The sequence below is a fragment of the Misgurnus anguillicaudatus genome, chromosome 11, assembly GCF_027580225.2.
Source record: "Misgurnus anguillicaudatus chromosome 11, ASM2758022v2, whole genome shotgun sequence".
NCBI classification, from domain to species: Eukaryota; Metazoa; Chordata; class Actinopteri; order Cypriniformes; family Cobitidae; genus Misgurnus; species Misgurnus anguillicaudatus.
In genome coordinates, this window is record NC_073347.2 from 24,898,902 (window position 1) to 24,921,938 (window position 23,037).

Genomic DNA, 23,037 nt, shown 5'->3' on the forward strand with positions numbered 1-23,037 from the left:
TATGTATATGTTATAATTTGTTTTTTAAATGTTAAATATATTTGTGTCATCGTTATTGCTGATTTACAGTAGTAATGTATATAAATCACTGTGAAAAGTAAATATTTTCCTTAATAATGTGAGATCATAAGTCAGGAAATAATTTTCAGGATATTTTATTTGTTCATATACATTTGTGCAGACATCCAAAACAGACAATAACATAAAAATGAATTATATGTATACACTTTACACATTACTTTTCATTGTAAAACAAACTTTAACAAGTTTACATGTTTTACATGTCTACTTTTTTAAAACAAATGGATATTTGTTCAGCAAAACAACAACCTAACCAGTGCTTATAACTTTTGTCAGAATATCTAACTATAACTGATCATATTAAAATCTAATATAATTGTACAATATTCACAATTTAAGACAGAATTAAAGGTGGGGTGCGTGATTTGTGAAAAATACTTAGGAAAAGGGAGTCGGTCAACTACCAAAACACACTTGTAGCCAATAAGCAGTAAGGGGCGTGTCTACTAACCGACATCGTTGCCTGGGTTGCGTATGTGTGGGCCGGGTCTATCAAATGAAGGTCCAGATTCTATTGGGGTAGGGGCGTGCTTGTTTAGGTGATTTTAAATATCAACATTGGCTTTCAGAGATCATGTACCCCGCCTTTAATAGATTAAATGAATGGAAAGATGAGTGTCACAAGAAAATTGTTAAAGTATGCTCCTGATCTATGAGTTCCATGATCTGCTCTAGACCCCATTGCCATCAAACTGTTGCACTCTGTTTGTGATGTCATCCAGTAAGAACAGTTAAGGATAAAAACACAGACTGTTATGAATCCAACATAAGCCCAACAGTTCTAATGCAAGCAAAACCTACTTGATACAGCGTTACTTTGTGAAGACAATACTCCAGATTAAAATAACTATTTCAGCAGTGTTTAGCTGAAAGGATATGTTTGCTGGTGATCTGCTGTATGCTGTTGTGGACCTTCTTCTGAAATGCAATCTGAGCCTCACACATGCAAGGATTCACAGACAAATCCCCTCTCGCCTCCTCTGAAAGAGAAACAGAACGGCTGAAATACTTACTTGCTGAAGATATAACTTATTATCATCCATATGTCATTAATATTGCATAATACTATAATGAGTAAATTGTTATTTCTTTTTAATGCATCAAAAATGTTTTCAATATGCATCAAATATTTGCTATTAGATGCATATTTTATGACTTAAACAAACCGTTGGTCTGCTTAGCACATGTTTTCTTGTCTGAGTTAAGGACATATCCCTCCCTGCACTTGCAGAAATAAGAAGCATTGTTGCTGACACAAATATGTTCGCAGTTGTGCCCAATTGCACAAACATCGAAACCTGCAAAATCAGCTGAATTAGCCAAAATAATTTCACTATTAATAAGCTTAACCATCAGAATCACAACAATTGATTTTTCTAATGCTACTAATTGACTAAGTGATGCATAAAATATATATTCTTGATGAATTTTAATGCTCTCTACTTTCTTACCACAAAGAGTCTCCCTGAACTTAGATGTGAGTTTCTCAATTACGCCATATGTCTCCACATAAAACACATGATCATCCAAAGGCTGACTGGCCATAAGTTTTAGGGACCGCATATCTGCTCTGTCCACTCCAACTGCATATATTTCAATCCCAGAAGTCCTTGCAGCTGCTGCCACCTCTTCGACTTTGTCCTGGGGTCTCCCATCGGTCACGATGATGGCCACCTTAGGAATATTCTTCTTCTTTGCCCGCATCCCAGCATCTTCTTTGAAAACCTGCTCCATGGCGGTTTTGATGGCCAGGCCAGTCATGGTCCCCGTTGAGAGCGGATCAATACGGGAGAAGGCCTGCTTGACCTCTGCCTTGCTAAAGTACTTTTTCAGGTTGAACTCAATGCTGACGGTGCTTGCGTAGTTGACCAGAGCTACTCGTGTGGCATCGGACCCAATATCCAGAGAGTCAACCATTTCAGAAAGGAAGATTTTCACCTTCTCAAACTCAGCAGGTCGAACACTACGAGAGCTGTCGATGATAAAAACCAGGTCCAGCGGACGGCTCTTGCAAAGTTCTGATTGAGCTGTGAAGGAGAGAAATTGGAAATATAGTTTTCATTATTGGTAATATAGTAATATGGTCAATCAAAGCACTGCAATGCAGCACTGACTGTAAAAAAAAATCTGTTTTATATCTCAATTGTTTCTCCAAGACAGAAGATTAGATACAGAGAAACATTCACAAGTGATGTCAAAAACGTGTGCCAGACAGTAAAATCTAAATCTTTTAAAACCAAATTATTTGAGTTATACGTTTCCACCAAAATTGTGTCTCTATATTATTCCTTTTTTTAAACAAATGTTTGTGTATAGGAGAAACATCTGAGACAAAGTTGATCCTAAAATTAAATATAACAGAGATCCTAATGGTCTCATGAGCTTTGTAAGAGCAACCTCAGAGCAATAAGTGTTTTGGGGGAGGTTAATCCAATCTCTGTAAAGCAAGCAACATTTCTGTGGACAAGAAGCTTGGCATTAGTAAAATAATCACATTATTGGTTTGTTTGTGTACAAAAAATAATCTTCACAACCTGTACTGTATGTGTAACACTAAACAACCATTTAGTTTTTGATGAATGAATTCTCCTGCAAGAAACAAAGATGAAAACATCATTAAAGGAAATATAGACAGACTGCACATCTGCCCCCTTTGGGGTGGAAAAGGTCTACCTGGATCAGTGGGAGGTTCGGCAGGGGCAGTTGTGCCACGAGGGGTACTGACCGGCTGAGGAGTGGTTGTAGTCTGTGTTGGAGGTTGGGGGGCAAGGGTGGTTACCGTGGTGAGTGGCATAGGCACTGTTGGCGCAGGTGACATCACTGGGATTTTGGGTGTTGTGGGCACAATGGGTTGTACAGGCGAAATGGGTTGGACTGTTTGAACAGGCAGGGTAGGTTGAACAGGTTGAACAGGCGGGGTGGGTCGGACAGGTTGAACAGGCGGGGTGGGTCGGACAGGTTGAACAGGAGGGGTTGGTCGGGCAGGTTGAACAGGCAGGGTGGGTTGGGCAGGTTGAACAGGTGAGATGGGTCGGACAGGTTGAACAGGCGAGATGGGTCGGACCGGTTGAACAGGTGAGATGGGTCGGACCGGTTGAACAGGTGAGATGGGTCGGACCGGTTGAACAGGTGAGATGGGTCGGACAGGTTGAACAGGTGAGATGGGTCGGACCGGTTGAACAGGTGAGATGGGTCGGACAGGTTGAGCAGGATGATGGTGGTACGTAAAGGGAGGCCACTTCCAAGGGGGCCGCTGATGATAATGAGGGTGGCGATGATGATAGCCGTGAAACCTGTGATTAAAGCCATGAGCTTTGTTTGGTTAGAGAGAGAGAAAGAGCAGAATGTGGTCATGCGATGATAGATAACAATTTTTTGATACAGATATAGCAAAAGCATGATCTGCAGTAGCCAGGCTAAAGGTCCCCATGTTTATGTACTCAAAGCCAGACCGGCTTGCAGCCTAAAGTATTTAACATGTCAACCTTAGTAAAACAATGTTGTACTGTAGCACAAGGTGCACCTCAAATATACAACAAATCCTTTTTTGTAGACAGAAACAGTGTCATTTAATTATATACAATTTTTGATGACTGAGTATAACAATTAAAGGGACGGTTTACCCAAAAATTCTGTCATAATTTACTCACCCTCGTGTTATTCTAAACCTGTATTTAATTCGGCTTTCTTAATTTCTTGGGACACAAAGGAAAATATTTTCATAAATCATGGTAAGCGCACAGTTGACGGTACCCACTGACTTCCGTAAAATTTGTTTTTCCTATTATGGAGGTCAGTAGGTACTGTCAGCTGTGTGGTTTCCATAATTTATCAAAATATCTTATTTTGTGTTCAACAGAAGAAAGAAACTTCATAGAAGAAACTCATACAGGTGTAAAACAACATGACAGTGAGTAAATTATTTTTTATTTTGAATTTTTATTTTGGGGAAGATCCCTTTAAGCGCTGTCTCAAATTTTGTTACAAAGTCTCAATTTAAAACAGCTTTAGGCAAATTCAAACTAAATCCAAAGCTGAACACAAAAAAATGTGACTTGTGTAAAAAGATACTATTCATGGAATGTTGAAAATGATTTGAATGAAAACACAAAAAGGTTTTAAGTTGCAAATATGAGTGTATTTTAATAACAAAAACACTGTTTGCAAGGTTTTAGAAGTCTAAAGGTCTCTAATCCATTGTTAAGCACATGTATTAATAAAACCACGCTAATACAGCAAGGTAAAGTTTGGCTGCATTTCACACAGAACTAGGAAAGGTTTTTGGCTACTGTCAAGTATCTGTCAGAACTATTTCACAAACATTTAGATGTTCACTCATTAAGATAAAAACACTTAAAAAACCATATATATAAACATATATACATACATACATACATACATACATTCATATATATATATATATATATATATATATATATATATATATATATATATATATATATATATATATATATATATATATATATATATATATATATATATATTCAATATAGGCTCATAATATAATTAATTTTGTCCATACCTCCAAAATTAATAGAGTTCCCGTGTCCAGGAATATTAGGGGTAAAATGAGATCTCTGCCTGTCCACGTAAAGCTGGTTGTGGTTCCGTGCGTAAGGGCCATAAGTTCCCTGCACCCCCATTAAAAACGCAGAGAGATGAAAGACAAAAATACAAATAAAGCACGTCATGCTGATAAAGATGGCTTATTGAAGTGCTTGCCCGCGGTTTTGACGGGACGAGACACTCACGTTGTTTTAAAGCCGCTGCCCCCCAGATGCCCAACATCAGCCACCAATCCAGAGAAGCAAATGCGTTTGACTGGGCGGGTGTTTGGTCTTTTATCTAAGTTATAAACAGTGGAAAATACAATAAGGACACGACACTGAAAATGAGTGAAATAAATATCAAAAAGGTTAAAATGTGATATTTTAAAACGAATGTCTTCTTTAAATACCAATTGCAAATTTCATATACATTTTTAGTTAAACAATACTATTATAATTATTTTATTAATAAAACAATGATCATATACGAGGTACATAAATTAGATCTCATAATAACCACAGAAAGATATCCTCTGAGATTTGATAAAAGTTTTCAATTTAGCTAAGAATTCTACAAATCTGGCTAAAATAATTATCAATACTAAAAACAAAAAATTATAAAGACATAATATTTTACAAAATATATTTTAATATGTTTTTAAAAAACAGTTTTGTGTTTTATATGTGATACATAATGTACACAATGACGTTAATTTAATTTACAGTTCATAAAAACGTCTTATTATTTATATATACTAAACTGTATAGTAATACATCCCGTGTATAGAGGGCGCTATAGGTAAACACACTACAGCAGCAGCGTCGGATGTTTTTTTTTACTGAGCTCGTTGGTCAGTTTCAAGAGAAGGGAGAGATCTGTCAAGCCATCAAGGTAAAATTTCGTATTTTAATCGGTGTTAAACATAACTGCTATCTTTATTTTATTTGTTGATGAGATTTTATTCTAAATCATTGTCCTTTAGTTTTTGAAACACTCCATGAGTTACTGTCTATCTAGTTTTTGCTGTCACGAACGAGTCAGATCTTTACGATCTCACTCTTCATATCTGTTTCGCCTGAGTTTTGCTCATCGGATGAGTTATTTGTTTAAAAAATGTAGAGATATTTGGCACTATAGGAAGTTTAGACAGCATGTCACCTTAAAGTAATCAGTTAGTCAGACTCAGTCGTCATTGCAAATGTTGTCAGCCAGCATGTGCTACATATGTTTATATCTTTACACAAATATAAATGTACAGTTGAGATGCATATTTTGTAACATTATATGAAAAAGCATTTCCACACTTTACTGATAGTATTAATGCATGCATGCATATATACTAGGGTGGTCCTTATTTTTCAACTTTTAAAAGTGTATGCTCTCACCCCACCAATATGTTTAAATAAATAAAAATTGGGCATTTCTTTTTTCTGAATATTAATTAATATTTAGAGGTTGCTCAAGACCTTTGAAGTTTAACACATTGGCGTATTATGTGATACTTTGTATTATTGTTTAGTAATATATACTTATGGCAGCAATGGACTTATTTGACCATGCTCCATGCAATTAAAACTCTTGTTTTAGTTGTCATATATTTTTCAAAGCAAGAAAGCTTCAATGTGAATGAAGCACAATAGACAATATACACCGAGACAATAGCTGAAGCAACACGAAGCAAGTCCACTATATGGTTACTCGGTTCAGAAGAGACTGAAATAACTGGGTGATTCTCATGAAAACTTGGGTTTTAAAAATGTCAAGCATGAAAATTAAAAAATTGCTTAGATTTACTTTTTTCCCCACCAGACATTAGAAACAAAGTCTGGAGTATATGGGAACATTAATTTAAAAACTTTACCTTATCATTTAACACTTTTTGTAACATCATTTCAAAAATAAGTCCTAAAAAATCTCATTACCGCAACAGTCAGAAAACATTAACACTGTTAGAAAAGCTAATATATTTTCACATTTTCAAAAATGGATTATTAATAGTCATGCACAGTAAATTGAAATTCTGAAATAATATTTATCTTTAATTGAAAGTTTTTTTTATTTTGTTTTATTTAGCTCATATACCGCAACACCTTCCACAATTTACAACAATTTTTTTTTTATATCTCGAAGAAACCTGACATATTTTCAAAATGACATTACAAACCTGAAAGAACATATTTTGGAGATTCTGCACATGCATTTAAAATCAAAGTATTATGCTTCTATTAATTAAATTATCATTTAATAAGAATGTGTTGCGGTAATGATACATAGGTTTCGGAAATGATGTTAATTATTTCGGTAATGAGAATACATAGTATACTAGCCTGAAATTACGAACTAATTTTAAAGTAGAAAAACAGATAATATTTGCACAATCATGCATTCAAGTTCAAAACTTTATTGTGTAGTGTTTGAGAAAACAAAATTACAACAGGAATAAACATTTTTCTTTCAATGTAGAATACTGGTTGTTTCAAAACAAAAAACAAATAGGAATTAATTATATTGGCAAGGTATTTAATTCATTGGATTTGGTGCAAACAGGAAATTGTAATAGACGAAAATCAGTTAACTATACTTCAGTAGGTTAAATGCCACTCTGGTTTACTATATTGGGATTACCTTGCAAACGAACAATATATGGTGTGGTTCTATCACCACCCCAACATCTCTTGCTACCATCTTTACCAATTGAATGTTTTACACATGTTTCTTTGTGTACTTTGCCCAGATCTCAGGCAATACACAGAAGTGTCGAGCTGAGGATGTGGCAGGTTGTGGCTCTGGAATGATTGCTTTTATGTCATCAAAGTAGTACCACACTTTTTCTCCCTCATATCTTATGGATGGAATGAAAAATTTGTTCGGTCCAGCAGAACTCATTGTGTCAACTTCATACTGACCATCTACAATCTAGAGAGTAAAAATACATAATACATAAATTAATGTAAGGATTTTAAATCAACAACAACAAATATCCATGCACCAAATACTTCATACCTGTGTGATTGTGCCAGGAAACAGTTCTCCATCATATTGTACAAGGACCCACTTTCCTGCTTCCAAAACTGACTCTGTGTTCTCCTTTTCTGGCTCAACATTGTCTCTGAAGTCAAACTCTTTTGGACTGAAACATCCACAGGCAAAATCACAAAAGCAGGACACTTCTCTGGTGTAGATAAGGCCTGCCTTTGTTGATGTCAGCTTAAAGAGAAACAAACAGTAATTTTGATTTAAATATATCTATAAAATATATTACATATGGACACACTCATGTTTTTCAATATGTTTACTTACCTGATGAATTCTCATTGTACCAGGCACTGTCTTCAGGTCTGGTGGTACTAATTCGGCACTTGTTTTGACATCTTCCTCCGTAATTTTAAAGAGCCTTACAGATGAATTGAGATTTAGCTGTTCAAAAAGAGTGTTGGCATCCGGTATGCTGGTACCATAGGACACAATTCTGTCAGCCAGATTTTTTAAGGCACCACCCACTCCATCAGGAGCACCCTTTCCATGGGATGCTTCTGTGAAGTTCCATGTTACACAATTAAATCCTCTCATGAATGGCACTGTTGAGGCTAGATAAAAGTTGGTTTTGTTCTGGTATTGAGATGTGGGCCCATCTGAAATAAAGTGGATGTCCCTTGCATTTGGATGCTCCTCTCGAATGCTCCTCAGTACCGGATCAAGGTGAGCCCATGTGGCTATGGCATTGTGCTGAAGACAGTCCGAAAGTGATGCAAAGGACTTCACCTTCCCCCCACTGAGATAAATAACTCCAGTATGGAGGGTTACCTGCTGGTTGCCACCTCCAAAGTGAGTTTCTTTTATTTCTTTGCTGTATTTACAAGCATAGTTCTCACTGTAGTCAACATGAACTACTACTTCATTCTGAGTAAGGGACTCTCTCAATGTCCTCAGTCTTTCATATTGATGCTTGATGTTGAATATGTGTCTTGAGAAGTTTGAGAGATGGTCCTGTGTCAGTTCTACAAGCTTTTCAATGGAGGTATGTCTCTTCTCAAGGAAAGCCTTCCTCACTTCCTTTTCTTCAGTGGGCACAACTGTACCTTTTTTTGGTACAGATTTTGTAACCCACTCTTCCCATACTATGATGTTTTCTTTCAGTGAAGGATTCTGTGTTGTGGGAAATTTCTTATTTTTGCAATTGCTGCATGTCCTGTACATGCAGGACATGTCGTTGTCACAACACACACTGGCCTGCACAATCTGTCTTGGAGAGGATGTAGCTATGATTCCTAGCTGATGCAGCTTTTTTATCTTCAAGCCAAAATTTTCATGTGTTTTACAAGCACATGTTTCTCTGTCTGTTACTCTACGTTGGATGATCCAAAATGGCTTAAGTTTACAGAACTGAGACATAGAAAGTTTGTGCCTGGGATTCTCAGTCTGAAATCTTCTATGTAGATTTGCCATGTTGTTTGTCAAGGCTCTCTTGCGAAATATCTGGCCCTTTTTTCGAATTTCACCAGATTTGCCATTAATTACAGTCGAAACTTCATCTTGGTGAAAGAAGTCGCTAACAATTCTGCGCATAAATCTTCTCTGGCTGTTAGGTAACATTCTCTGATCTGTCTTTCTAGCTTTTGTTTTGTCCTCTCTGCATTCCATGTTCACAAGTTCCTGCTTTCTCTCCCTCTTCTCAAGTCTTCCTAGTCTTTTCGTTAGGTTGATAATCTCTTTATTTCTTTCCAGAAGCTTCTCTTCTGTGCTGCGCAACTTTGCCCTCAGTTTGGATAGTGTTCTTTTTCTTTTCTTCGTTTTGGGTGAGTCTTTTGGGGTAGATGTTTTGATTTGTCTTGGTTTCTGTATCTCATTTTTGGGGGGAGTTAAGTTGATGTCACTACACTGTAAAATATATTTCTATAAGTTGGAAACTCAAAAACTAAAAAGAGCTTTAGAACTTTTGAGAATAGTGTGTTGTGTTAGTTGAACTTAATTACGTTAAAAGTATAATATGTGTATTAATGTATACATAGTTACTATACACAGTACACCCACATATATTATGTAAACAAAAACGTTTATTCTGCAAATGATTAATCAGGACTAATCGTTAGGCAGCCCTATTGAAAACTGGAATTTTCAGGGACATTTACCTGCTGAGACAAGAATGGCTGTTCTTTTGGTGGTGCTGCTTGAAGATTTTCTTGAACTTCATTTGCTTCTTCAATAACTTGAATAAGCTGAAGTGAAACATCTTCCTCACTAGATGGTGTTTTGTCTAGTACCGCTTTAAGCTGTTTCTTTCTTTTATAATAACGCTTTGAGCTTTCCCGCCACTGTCTTTTTTTCTTTTCATGTTGCTTCTTAGTCAATACTTCAGTTTTCTTTATTTTGCCATTTTGTTTTCGTTTTTGATACCTGGAAGTGGAAAGAAAGCATAACATTAAATTAGCATGTCTCACATTATGGAGAGAAAAAAAAAAACGTATGTACACATCATCATATAGTATAGACTTGTTGCTTTGTGCGTGTGTGTGTGTGTGTGTGTTTGTGTGCGTGTGTGTGTGTGTGTGTGTGTGTGTGTGTGTGTGTGTGTGTGTGTGAGTGTGAGTGCATGTATACTCTCATGTACATTTCCTAACACTGTAGGGTGTTTTTTGCTAATTACACCTGCTGCAACATCTCCAAAGCTAACCTTTCTCTCTCCTTTCTTCTGTACTCCTCGAGCAGTTCTGGGTTGCTATATACTTTCCCCCTGAACTTTGTCAACCTGGCCTTTGCCAAAGCTTTTTTTCTTTCATTTGCTGACTGTCTGGAATGGAAAATCGTAAGGCAAAATATCAACAGTTATTACATTTTAACTTTATTAAATTCATAATAGATATTTAAAAGTAATAAACAATGTGCTTAAATTCTCATTTCCGAAACAGATGTTCTCTTTACCGCAACTGCTGTTAAATCATTGTGGTATATGAGAATGGTGTTGTGGAGGATGAGGTACCCCAGTATGTTTTGCTAATAATAGAGAAGCCATGAAGGCTTTGCTAATTTTCTACTCAGTGCATATAATTAGACTTTAATAAAGAACATTTTTATAAAAAAATTGTGAATTAAAGAATTTTTTAAATGTATAAAACTACCTGTTTCGGTAATGAGAATCGAAATGTTGTGTAAACATTCTGACAAGAGAATATTTCAAATTTAACTGGAGAGATATAAAGAGATGATCTTACCTGGTAGCCATCTTGAAGTACCTGGTCCATGTGCTTGATCATTCAAAATCAAACTTTATTTAAATTCTGTATGTGTGCTTAAACTGTTCTCAAAAAGTGTTGCGGAGGATGAGAACATCAGGCATGGACACATCGTTTTCCTAATTTTTCTTTATTATTATTATACATAAATATTAAGTAAATTATTTTCTGTCATCTAAAGTAGTCTAGCAAAAAAATCACTTAATTTTTTTCTAAATATTTTTGTTATAATTTGTTTAAATTAAAACATAACACATGTTCAAACACACCCGGACGCATTGCGGTAATGAGAATTTCAGCAGAAAAGGAGATAAAATTGACAAATAATAAATTCTTATGTTAAAATCACACATTGTGCAAGGTAGAACACAGTATTGTGTTAATTCTGATGCTTTTTAAAATTACTATATTACACATTTTATAGCTAAAATCATTAGTGCCGTGGTGTTTCAATGGTTTCGTGAGAATCACCCAACTGAAACAAAGTTACCCTCCAAGAAGCAAGTTTGATGTGTGTTGTTCGTTTTTAAAAGGTACAGTTTTTGCAAAAATATGTGATTTTGGAAATATTCAAAGGCTTTGAGCAACCTCTAGATATTGTAGAAACAATTCAAAATTTTGCACAGTGTGTTTTTATTGATATCCTAACACATTTAGGGGGTGAGAGGTGAACATTTAAAAAAAAAGTAACCCATTATAAGGACCACCCTAATATATATATATATATATATATATATATATATATATATATATATATATATATATATATATATATATATATATATATATATATATATATATATTCAATATAGGCTCATAATATAATTAATTTTGTCCATACCTCCAAAATTAATAGAGTTCCCGTGTCCAGGAATATTAGGGGTAAAATGAGATCTCTGCCTGTCCACGTAAAGCTGGTTGTGGTTCCGTGCGTAAGGGCCATAAGTTCCCTGCACCCCCATTAAAAACGCAGAGAGATGAAAGACAAAAATACAAATAAAGCACGTCATGCTGAAAATGATGTCTTATTGAGGTGCTTGCCCGCGGTTTTGACGGGACGAGACACTCACGTTGTTTTAAAGCCGCTGCCCCCCAGATGCCCAACATCAGCCACCAATCCAGAGAAGCAAATGCGTTTGACTGGGCGGGTGTTTGGTCTTTTATCTAAGTTATAAACAGTGGAAAATACAATAAGGACACGACACTGAAAATGAGTGAAATAAATATCAAAAAGGTTAAAATGTGATATTTTAAAACGAATGTCTTCTTTAAATACCAATTGCAAATTTCATATACATTTTTAGTTAAACAATACTATTATAATTATTTTATTAATAAAACAATGATCATATACGAGGTACATAAATTAGATCTCATAATAACCACAGAAAGATATCCTCTGAGATTTGATAAAAGTTTTCAATTTAGCTAAGAATTCTACAAATCTGGCTAAAATAATTATCAATACTAAAAACAAAAAATTATAAAGACATAATATTTTACAAAATATATTTTAATATGTTTTTAAAAAACAGTTTTGTGTTTTATATGTGATACATAATGTACACAATGACGTTAATTTAATTTACAGTTCATAAAAACGTCTTATTATTTATATATAAACTAAACTGTATAGTAATACATCCCGTGTATAGAGGGCGCTATAGGTAAACACACTACAGCAGCAGCGTCGGATGTTTTTTTTTACTGAGCTCGTTGGTCAGTTTCAAGAGCAGGGAGAGATCTGTCAAGCCATCAAGGTAAAATTTCGTATTTTAATCGGTGTTAAACATAACTGATATCTATATATAATGTAACTGTCTACAGAATGCAGAGTCTGTCAGTGCAGGCGCTGGCTCTGCGGCAGCTGGGCAGATTGAACTCTATGCAGATGTTCACGCCATGCCATAGCTCATGCCTGAACATGTGGTGCCCACGGACGTTACATGCTCGTCAGGTGTGGGGTTCGGCCGCTCTCCAGACACACCGGACAAGCATGTGGACAAAACCATGGGACGGACGGCAGAGCTGGCCGCTTCACCAGACCCGACTCAAGAGCACAAGAAAGAAAGGGAAGCAAAGAACGGTCCAGGAGGAAGAGGAGGATGAAGATCCAGAGGCTAGTGACTATGAAGATGAGCTTCAAGATGACCCAGGCTTACCCAAAGACTACAAAGACCACGAGAAAAGCGTGCACTCTCTACGCTTCGATTTAGTTTTGAAGTCTGGATTGGATATTGCACGAAAGTAGGTCAAAAACTGTACAGAGATTACTTCTCCACCACCACCACCACCACCACCATTGAGTTGCATCAGTGTATTTTATGTTGTAATGCTATAATTTGTTATGTATTTGTTTGTTTCAGTGGTGTGGAGGATGCTTTCTACAACCACAAACTGCGCCTCAACGGTCAAAGTCTCACCAAGAAGAGTAAAATGGTCAGTCAGCGTCCTCTAGTGGCGTTTTGAGAGGAGACATCTACCACCTAAAATAACAATCATCTGTTTGCTTACCCTACAGGTTAAAGTGGGTGATATACTAGATCTGATCATAAAAGAAGACAAGGAAATGGACACAGTCTTGCTAAAGAGAGTGATCTTAAAAAAGGTGGTGGGAGAGACAAACGATGCAGAAAAGCAAAGAGTCATTCTAAGAAGCTGGAAAAACCTACAACTTCCCAGAAAGGACGTGTTTAAGCAGTGAAGACTGATTCCATGCCAATTGTTGAGAGGTGGCGGTCAAAAAATTGGATAAAAGTGGCTACTATCCAGTCGTTTATTTTTGTGAGACAGCAGACAAGTGCTGTTCGCAATCTGATGCACATGATGGTTCTCATGACTCTTTCATAAAACTTAAAAAGACATATAAATATCCTTGTTTTAGGTCACAAATGGAACACCCACAACAAGAAACATCCTGTTGTTTATAAATGGCTGTGGTCATATGCATGTTTTCTTTTTCCTTTTTTTTTCTTCACAAACATACCATTGTTGTGGTAAGCTGTGAACATGAATCAGTGATTCATTTGATGTTGTTAACTTGGAATATCAAATGTATGAACAATCTTTACTGAGGATGAAAAGGCTAGACCTTGTCAGACATTTATGAAATAACTTTTCACATAAAAATCATTTTTTTTGTTTCGTCTGTATGGCACCAGTAGATGTAAGCAGTTTTCAGGAAGGGAACAAAGCGAATGTGCATATAGCTGAGCAAAATAAGCAATGAAGTATTAAGACAGTTGTGCACATCCGTTTCCAAACCATATTGGATGGAGTGATGGAATATGTAAAGGACATGAGGTTTTACATGAAATGTAAGCATTTTCATTGATACATGTGTGCTTGGGACATAATACAAATAAAAGCCAACATAAAACTCGTATTTGCTTGTAAGTTAATTTTTATTTAAAAATATATATAACATATAACCTGTTGCTATAGTTTAATACAGATGAATACGATTGATTTTCTGTAAGGCAGGGACATTCTTCCATATGGTGAATAATTAGAAAAAGCCAGTGCTGTAACATTGCTACGACTAAAACAACAAAAATATATTTTCTCTGCCCTCACCCCGAACTAAAGTGACCTATTGTTTTGAACTAAATGTTTAAGTTGATTAAGGCTACTGTAGCTTATCTATTAGAATTACAACGATAGTATTTTGGCATATAAATAATAACACTAATATTTCACTCTCGCGTGATAGTGGCCTCAATCAAAAACTTTTCTGTCACCTAAAAACCCATCCTGCTTAAGGCCAACAGACGTGGACTCAACCAACCAAACCGGCCCTCAAAACAAGGATGGGGTTTGTTAATATGCTTCAGCTTATAGACTTGTGCAAATAACAACTACATTGTGTAAAATATAGCAAAACGAGACTGCACTTTGCAGGAAAATTGTTAGGAATAAGTCACAGTGTTGTTCGATCTCTTTGCCTTCTTTAGAATGTCGCACTTCTTGCGATTGGGCCGCCTGCAGCGTTCATCGATGCTCGGCACGCACTCGTAGTGCCACACCTCCTCCATTTTGTCAACGGGGTACACGGCCTCCACATAATGGCGAATGAGTCGGAGGCGCACGGGGTCCAGCTGCTTCTTGTTGCAGGCCCCGGAGTGGTTATACTGCAGCCGTAGATTTTCCTGTGTGAAAAGCTCAGGAAAAAGACGGACCAGAAGACGGGCGGCGAAATTCCCTACGGAGAGACTCTGTTGGACGATCTCCCTCACCTCGGCATCCGTGAGCAGGTAATCAGAAGGCACTGGGAAATCTGGGGCGGACACTGAAAGATCCTCAAGAGGAATCTTGCAGAAGTCCTTGCTGCTTTTCTCCAGAGGTATGGGTAAGACTTCAAAATCCTCCTTCAAATGATCTGAGGTGAGAAGGTTGATTTGCGTAGCAGTTAGAGAGTCCTTTAGGTCGGATTCTTGATCGGGTGAATAGGTCTTCCGCTGTTGCTGATGGTACGAACGGCGTTGGTCGGTATCCCGACGCCTGCAGCGCTCATCGAGTTTACCTACAAACTCAAGGGTCCACACGCGATCGTTCTTAGCCTGTGGGTAGAGCAGCTGGACGTAATGTCTGATCAGATTGACCCTTACGGGATCCAGTTGTTTCTTCCCCAGAGATCCACTGCAGTTGTAGTGTTTTCGTGCATTCTCATAAGTGAACAACTCGGGGAACATAAGAACCAGGAGACGGGAGGCAAAATTCCCAATAGATAAACTGCATTCGTAGATGTTTTTTAGCTGTTCTTTAGTAAGTAAATACTCCTGAGGAACATCAAAGTCTGGGAGTGGAATTTCCAGTTGGTCAAAATCCACCGGGTCCAGCCACGTTTTTTTAGACCTCCGATTTGGTTTTTCATAATCGCACAAATCGCTGATCTTTACAATGGAGATGTTATCATGGAGACGAGTGGTGTCGTAAATCTCCTCTCGAATGTTATCGTGACCTCTGCCGTTTTCTGAGACGCTCTCCAATGCTTCCTCCATTCGCTGTATGCATAACTGCAGCCAGGTGTCTTCAGGTACCTCAGGAAAGTTGGCCTCCATGTATTTTCGTACAATCTCTAGTCTGTCTGATTCGGTAATCAACTGTCCAATGCTGTTGTGGCCCTCTGGCAACCTGCCCTCCTCAAACACTTCCGGGAATAGTCTGTTCAACAAAAAAATGACAAGATCCTCAGGAGAGGTTAAATCTTCAGAGTCATCAACAGCTTCTCTGGAATCAACCGCTGCATCTGAGCTAATATTGTTGGAATGAATATCAATACCGTTCTCTCCAGAGTTTAGGGAAAGGTTCTCATCCTGGGCATCTTCATTAATGAAATGGCACCCGTGGTTTTGTTTTATGTCAAACCCGATAACCACTGTAGCCTGTTTACCACACGCCTGACTGCTCTCCATGTCTTTCTGCGCCCAGAAGCGATTAAAGAAATCATTGATCTGCAGCAAGCACTCCGTCTGCCATACGTTTTCATTTTTCACCAGTGGGTAGCAGACTTCCACGTAGTTACGTATTAACTGAAGGTGCAGCGAATCTAACGTGCGTTTGTTTGAAAGGCCGCACGCGCTGCAGCCGTGCGTGCACTCCTTCACTGTGAAATGTTCTGGGAACAGCTGAACGAGCAGCCTGCAGCCCAGCTCGCCCGCGGTGGATGTTTGCTCCATTAGCTGGGTCAGCTCGTCGCTGGTCAGCTGGTATTCAGGTGGAGGCTGAAATTCCATGACCATCTCAGATGGCTTCATCTGCTTTTTAATGCGAGTCACTTCCAGCGAGAGCAAATCTACTTTACTGTGCAGCTGGGTCATGCTGGAATTCAGTGTGTTGAGGAGGAAGAACATCTTCTCGATGAGTGGGTAGAGATGAGAATCCATGGCAGCAGAAGACCCTGTGACTCCCACAGTAGGGGAGGTCTTCAACGTTTGATGCTTACTGGTAAGTTTGTGGACGTGGAGACCATTATGGCTCGCTCTGACTCCATTGTGAGCTCCATGCTGGTCCAAATTAGATGAAGCTTTGCGCTCGGAAATGCGATGGGTGATGCTGTAAAGTGGTTTTCGGTATGAAGAGATGTGTATCTGCTCCTGAGGAGATAATCTGTGCCCGTGAGAGTAAGACCTGCTTCCATTATCTAAACTGCCATCTTGGAGATGTTCTCCTGCCTGGAATGAAAGTGTCAGTCAATGTCAGTGGTAACATAGATAATATTAAAGAGATTATACCAGATTATTAAAGGAAAACACCACCGTTTTTCAGTATTTACTATGTTCTTACCTCAACTTAGATACATACCTATCTTTTTTCAATGTGTGCACTTAATCTTTTCTACAGCGCATCGTGACTCTGTTAGCATTTAGCCTAGCCCCATTCATTCTTTAGGATACAAACAGGGCTGAATTTAGAAGCATCCAAACACTTCCACATTTTTCGTATTTAAAGACTGTTACATGAGTACTTACACGAGTAAGTATAGCACAAAATAAAACGTGGCGATTTTATATGGCAGGAGAGCACTTAGTTTGCAGTAATATTGATGAAAGTTTGGGCGAGGGGGGAGTAGTCAGGAGTGATGATGTTACTGCGTGCCAAGGTCAAAGTGCTGCAAACTAAGTGCTCTTCCGCCAACAGTCTTTAAATAGGAAAAACATGGAAGTGTTTGGTGGCTACTAAATTCATCCCTGTTTGGATCCTGGGGAGTGAATGGGGCTAGGCTAAATGCTAACACATTCACAATTTGCTGTACAAAGATTAAGTGTACGCATTAAATAAAGATATATATGTATTAATTCATTTAAGTTGAGGTAAGAACATAGTAAAATATTGAACAACGGTGGTGTTTTCCTTTTAAAAGAAAAAACTGTTCTTTACCATTAACTAATCACTAGGCCCATCACTAGAATCATTTTGTACATACAGTTATCACGACTCACCTGCGTTGTCACCTTGACTCTCTTTCGGGTATGGGTCCGGTCCATCTCTGCTGCGTGACCATCAGGACCTGTGTGCACCGCTGAACGTTTAGTAATCTGCTGAAAGAAACTCTCCATCTTTCCGTCTGTGTTCTCAGTAATGTCTTCTGCATCTTTCTCCACTTTAACTTTTTAAGAAAAACACAACAAAAAATGTTACAGTCAAACTCAAAATTATTCATACCCTTTGTAAATATGACCAAAGAAGGCTGTGAAAAAAATCTACTTTGTTAATAATTTTGATCTTTACTTTAAAAAATCTACAAAAATCCAACCTTTCATTGGAGAAGAATAATTTTAAAATGGGTGAAAATCTCATTATGAGAGAAATATTTTGCTCTAATACACACTGCTCACAATTAATCAAAACCCTTTTATTCAATTCTTTTTGCAACCTCCTTTTCCCAAGAGAACAGCTCTGAGTCTTCACCTATAATGCCTGATGAGTTTGGAGAACACCTGACAAGAGTTTAGAGATCATTCCTTGATGCAGAATCTCTCCATATCCTTCAGATTACAGCTCCATGTTGGTGCTCCTTTTCTTCAGTTCATCCCACTCATTTTCTTTAGGGTTCAGGTCAGGGGACTGGGATTGTCATGGCAGAAGCTTCATTTTGTGCTCAAGGACTCATTTTGGTGTTAGTTTTGATGTTTGTTTTGGATCATTGCCCTGAAGGAAGATCAAACCATGGCCCAGTACATGATCTCTAACAGGGACAGTCAGGTCCCGATTCTTCATCTGTTGGTATCTCACAGAATCCACGATGCCATGCATCCGACCAAGATGTCCAGGACCTTCAGCAGAAAAATAGGCTAAAAAAGCTAATTTTTTGCTTCATCTGACCATAGAACATTTGAAAAGTAACTGACACTACTGGAACATCAAATGGGATTGGTTATATGGTCAGATGAAACAAAATAATAGCTTTTTTAGCAGCAAAAACTCAACATTAGTTTGGTGCACACAGGGGTAAAATGTACCCCATGTGTAAAATGAAATATACTGCTGTATCTTTAATGTTGTGGGCCTAATTTTCTGCTGGAGGTCCTGGACATCTTGATCAGATACATGGCATTATGGATTCTATGAAATACCAACAGATAAAAAATAAAAACCTGACTGTCCCTGTTTGAAATCATATACTGGGCCATGGTTTGATCTTCCTTCAGGGCAATGATCCAAAACAAACATCAAAACTAACACAAAAATGAGTCACTGAACACAAAATGAAGCTTTAGCCATGACAATCCCAGTCGCTTGACCTGAAAGAAAATGAGTGGGATGAAGTGAAGAGAAGAAGCACGAACACGGAGCTGTAATCCGAAGGATGTGGAGAGATTCTGCATGAAGGAATGATCTCTGATCTCTTGTCAGGTGTTCTTCAAACTCATCAGGCATTATAGGTGAAAAGGAAAAGGAGGTTGCAAAAAGAATTGAATAAAAGGATATGATTAATTGTGAGCAGTGTGTATTAGAGAAAAATATTTCTCTCATAATGAGATTTTCACCCATTTTAAAATTATTCTTCTCCAATGAAAGGCTGGATTTTTGTAGATTTTTTAAATTAAAGATCAAAAGTATTAACGATGCAGATTTATTTTCACACCCTTCTTTGGTCATATTTACAAATGGTAGGAATAATTTTGAGCTTGACTCTATTCAAGAACCAGGAATGACAGGACAAAAACAGGCAAATCACATCTCCATGTGATTCAGTTCATGCCACTGACTGTATGCAATGCATGTGTCAGTGAGCAGTGGAGAAGTGTGATGTGTAATGAAAGGTCACATGACATAAGAATCAGTAAGAGCTTAGTGTGAATAGTACATACTTTTATTAGACACTTGTCCGTCTGCATTAACCAAACACACAGAGGAGCTCATGTCCTGGGAAAAAAGCACAACAAATTAAACTTGCTCTATATATATTTAACGTTACCTTATATTTTTTGTCATATGTGAGAGCTATTCAGAGAATAACGCTTAGCAAGTTACAATTACACATTGACAAAGGCTCGGTGTATTAAAATTTATTTTAAAAGCAGGAAACATTTATCCTATTGGATCATAATAACTTCAAACGACAGGTATTTATGATATTTTTTTCTAAATGTGTCCTGCACCGTGAAGTCTCGCCAGATCTCAGGAGAGGCGCTGCTTCACCGACGACCCCCGTCCACCGGCTCCACTTCCTCATTCTTCCACTGGAAACCCCACGGATCGGTACAAACGGAAAGACAGACGGACGGACAGACAGACAAGCGGTTCCTTGCTGCGCGTCTTTGGTGTCCCTAATGTGAACTGCGTTTGCCTTGAGGGAATAATTTATTTTTTATATCTGTGCAGTCTTGCCCTTGTCTCTCGTGTTTTCCCCTCCCACCCCCGTGCGCAACTCTCTCCCTGCGTGACGCGGCAAGAAAAACACCGATCCGATGAGTTTTCGCGCAACACGACACGCAAGGACAGCCTGCACACCACGAAATAAACTTACCTTTGCGAGCAGCAGTGCGCGATAGGTTAGGAGGCATCCGTCATGGTCGCGTCTTTAAATCCTGTGGATTTGTCCACGGATAACTGCTGTCCGTGTTTCTCTCCGCTGCTTTTTTCTCTTGTCAGTGCCCTCTCGCGTGACGTGACGGTACTGTGTCATTTCCGCACAGCTGTGGGTTTGCTGTGGGCTCCTGCCAGCCCACCTCGCGCGCTGCGCCGTGGACGTGAAAGCGACATACGTGCAATGCGTGGCTAATACCGAATTTGAAGAAGCCACTCGAGTTATGGATTTGATCGTCCACGTAACAGACGCGTATTCAGTGTGTTTGTTTTTAACTTTTAACAACACTTTTTAAGTAAAATAAGTTATTCTGCAGATATATGGCCTTAATAATAATAACAGTCTAACGTACTAAAGTGGTCGTGCAGATAATATATTTATGTCATAAGACAATGTTTTTTTTTGTTTTTTTTTAGAAGGGTTTGGAAATATTATAGTTAGGAAATATAACGATTGTTACTTTTTGTTTTTTATTCTAAAGAGTTACTGGTTTTAATAGGATATAAATAGATTTAATTGCGTAAATTCTTTGACAAGATTTGATAAGCCATGTAAACCAACAGGCTAACTACCATGAATTGTTTGTGTGTACTTTTTAAATGATTTATAGGTCTGTCAACTAAAAAATATTATTGTAAGTGTCAACCTCAGATTACAATACACATAACATGAATATTTTTAACTGTCTTGCACTCGTTATCGATGAACTGCCATCTTGTGGACATTGCATATACTGCAGGAAAAAGTCCCGCTGTGGCACTGCGTGTGAAACATCCAAGCTTTCTGCAAGTCTGCTTTGGAAGAAGCACTAAAATAAAACATAAAGATGTGATACATACTTCTTAGCTACAAACCCAAAACACCGCACAAATCACTACAGGAACATCTCACAGTGGAAGCATACGTTGGTAAATTAAGACCACTCCGGTCTTTACGCACGCACGCACACACCTCTTGAAACACTCATCAGCTGCACGCGATGTGGCCAATGTCCCGTAACGTGCATTAGTAATGTTGTCGGCATTAGTGATGTCTACATTAAGCCGGGGCTCTTTGAGATGTGCCTGTGATGAAGCGCCGGCCGGTCATTATTCAGGTAATGTATGCTGCTTGATCCATCACGCGCTCATGCGATGATGCTCGCGCCTCTGTTCGGTGCTACGCGAGCGCACGGGGGGCGGCGAGTCTCGCGCTGCTCGTTAAAGACTCATTATAGCGATGCGCGACCTCATTTTTTTTACATCACGAGCGAAGAAAAGCACATCCGTCTCACCGAAGGAGGAGAATTCACATATCAATGTTAGTGCTCGGTCTGCCTTTACAAAAATTAACTGTGCCTGTTTTTGTCCAAAAAAATATTAGTTATCCAATGAAGCACACTACAGTAAACATGTGTTGACCTGGTATTAGGGTCAGTGACAAAAACGGTTTGACAAGATGAGATATTCAAAAATCTTAAAAAAAAACTTGTTTTAAAAGCATGCATCAGGTTTATTTCAATAAATGCACAGTGTAATTATGTTGATTTTATGCAATAAAAAATTACATTTGCACCGTTTTTATGAAAGTTAAGACTGAATGGACCTGAAAATGTCAAATGGTGTAACAGCCAAAAGTGCGCCAAAGAATGAGAAATATTAAATATTTTATCCACCTTGATGGCATGTAAGCATATTCATCAAAAAATAAAAAAAATAATTTTTTTAGTTATTTCTAAATGTAAATTTTAATGCGTTTTTGTAATATTTGTCCTGACATATGCTTAAAACAGCTCTGTTTTCAAAATAATCTTTGACAAATTATGTCAAAATGTATGTAAAAAAATCATATTACACTAAACAAGATGATTATATTTTATTTCACATTTTTTATAAATATATTTATAGTTTCATAAAAAAAATATAAGTTACACCAACTGACACAGACCGGTTACACCACATTGACATTTTTGCAATTATCCCCCAAATATTCTTTCAAAATGAAATAAAACCAGAAATTTTAGAATTGGTCCTCAAAAAAAAAGAGAGAATGTACGCAAGTAATCTGCAAATTTATTTTGAAATTGTAACCCTTTTGCATTTAATTGAACCATATGGACACAAAATAATTAACTGCACGTCATTGACCAATTAGCCATTTTGGTAACAAGACTGTAGCGGTATGTGTGTTTCTGGGAATCAAACATATGACCTTTTGTGCTGCTAACTTGGAGGTAAAGAGGTTGATATAAAAGCCTTTAACGCAGTCCTACAAACTTACATTGATCCTATGATCTTTTTTTTCTAAAATGGAAGAAACATTTGGCTCCCAAAGAACCATTTAGTCAAGATTTCTTAAAGACCTATTTCTTCCTTACCTTTTAATAATCTAAAGAACCTTTTCCGACTACAGAACCATTTTTGAAACGGAAACCTTTTTTTTTGGATGTTAAAGGAAAACACCACAGTTTTTCAATATTTTACTATGTTCTTACCTCAACTTAGACAAATGAATACATACCTACATATCTTTTTTTCAATGCGTACACTTTTAATCTTTGTACAGCGCCTCATGAAGGTGTTAGCATTTAGCCTAGTCCCATTCATTTCATAGGATCCAAAGAAACATTTGATTCTGTGCCACCAT

General features: G+C 37.6%; 4 protein-coding genes across 5 annotated transcripts; 1 reads left to right on the top strand and 3 right to left on the bottom strand.

The window, feature by feature from the left end:
• Positions 1-151: 151 nt before the first annotated feature.
• matn3b (matrilin 3b) lies at positions 152-5,146 on the bottom strand. Its single transcript, XM_073873392.1, has 6 exons — positions 4,625-5,146; positions 2,755-3,393; positions 1,533-2,108; positions 1,248-1,379; positions 960-1,061; positions 152-802 (listed from the first exon to the last, which is right to left on the bottom strand). Exons 1-6 carry the CDS (start codon positions 4,791-4,793, stop codon positions 753-755), a joined length of 1,668 nt encoding a protein of 555 aa, XP_073729493.1. The 5' UTR covers positions 4,794-5,146; the 3' UTR covers positions 152-752.
• A 614-nt stretch (positions 5,147-5,760) lies between these two features.
• Positions 5,761-10,465, bottom strand: LOC129441733 (uncharacterized). The gene is made up of 5 exons (XM_073873393.1): positions 10,322-10,465; positions 9,780-10,044; positions 7,951-9,528; positions 7,654-7,857; positions 5,761-7,566 (listed from the first exon to the last, which is right to left on the bottom strand). Exons 3-5 carry the CDS (start codon positions 9,289-9,291, stop codon positions 7,354-7,356), a joined length of 1,758 nt encoding a protein of 585 aa, XP_073729494.1. The 5' UTR covers positions 9,292-9,528; positions 9,780-10,044; positions 10,322-10,465; the 3' UTR covers positions 5,761-7,353.
• Positions 10,466-12,489: 2,024 nt separating this feature from the next.
• On the top strand, positions 12,490-14,265 carry mtres1 (mitochondrial transcription rescue factor 1). The gene is made up of 4 exons (XM_055170202.2): positions 12,490-12,640; positions 12,708-13,127; positions 13,247-13,319; positions 13,402-14,265. Exons 2-4 carry the CDS (start codon positions 12,709-12,711, stop codon positions 13,582-13,584), a joined length of 675 nt encoding a protein of 224 aa, XP_055026177.1. The 5' UTR covers positions 12,490-12,640; position 12,708; the 3' UTR covers positions 13,585-14,265.
• bend3 (BEN domain containing 3) lies at positions 13,832-20,640 on the bottom strand. 2 transcript variants are annotated; one of them, XM_055170200.2, is made up of 4 exons: positions 20,353-20,640; positions 19,694-19,748; positions 17,822-17,988; positions 13,832-17,053 (listed from the first exon to the last, which is right to left on the bottom strand). In XM_055170200.2, the coding sequence occupies exons 2-4, from the start codon at positions 19,743-19,745 to the stop codon at positions 14,789-14,791; spliced, it is 2,484 nt and encodes an 827-aa protein (XP_055026175.2). In that variant the 5' UTR covers positions 19,746-19,748; positions 20,353-20,640; the 3' UTR covers positions 13,832-14,788. The 2 variants fall into 2 exon arrangements, with proteins under 2 accessions (XP_055026175.2, XP_073729495.1); XM_073873394.1 differs by lacking the exon at positions 20,353-20,640 and adding an exon at positions 19,985-20,311.
• Positions 20,641-23,037: the final 2,397 nt, after the last annotated feature.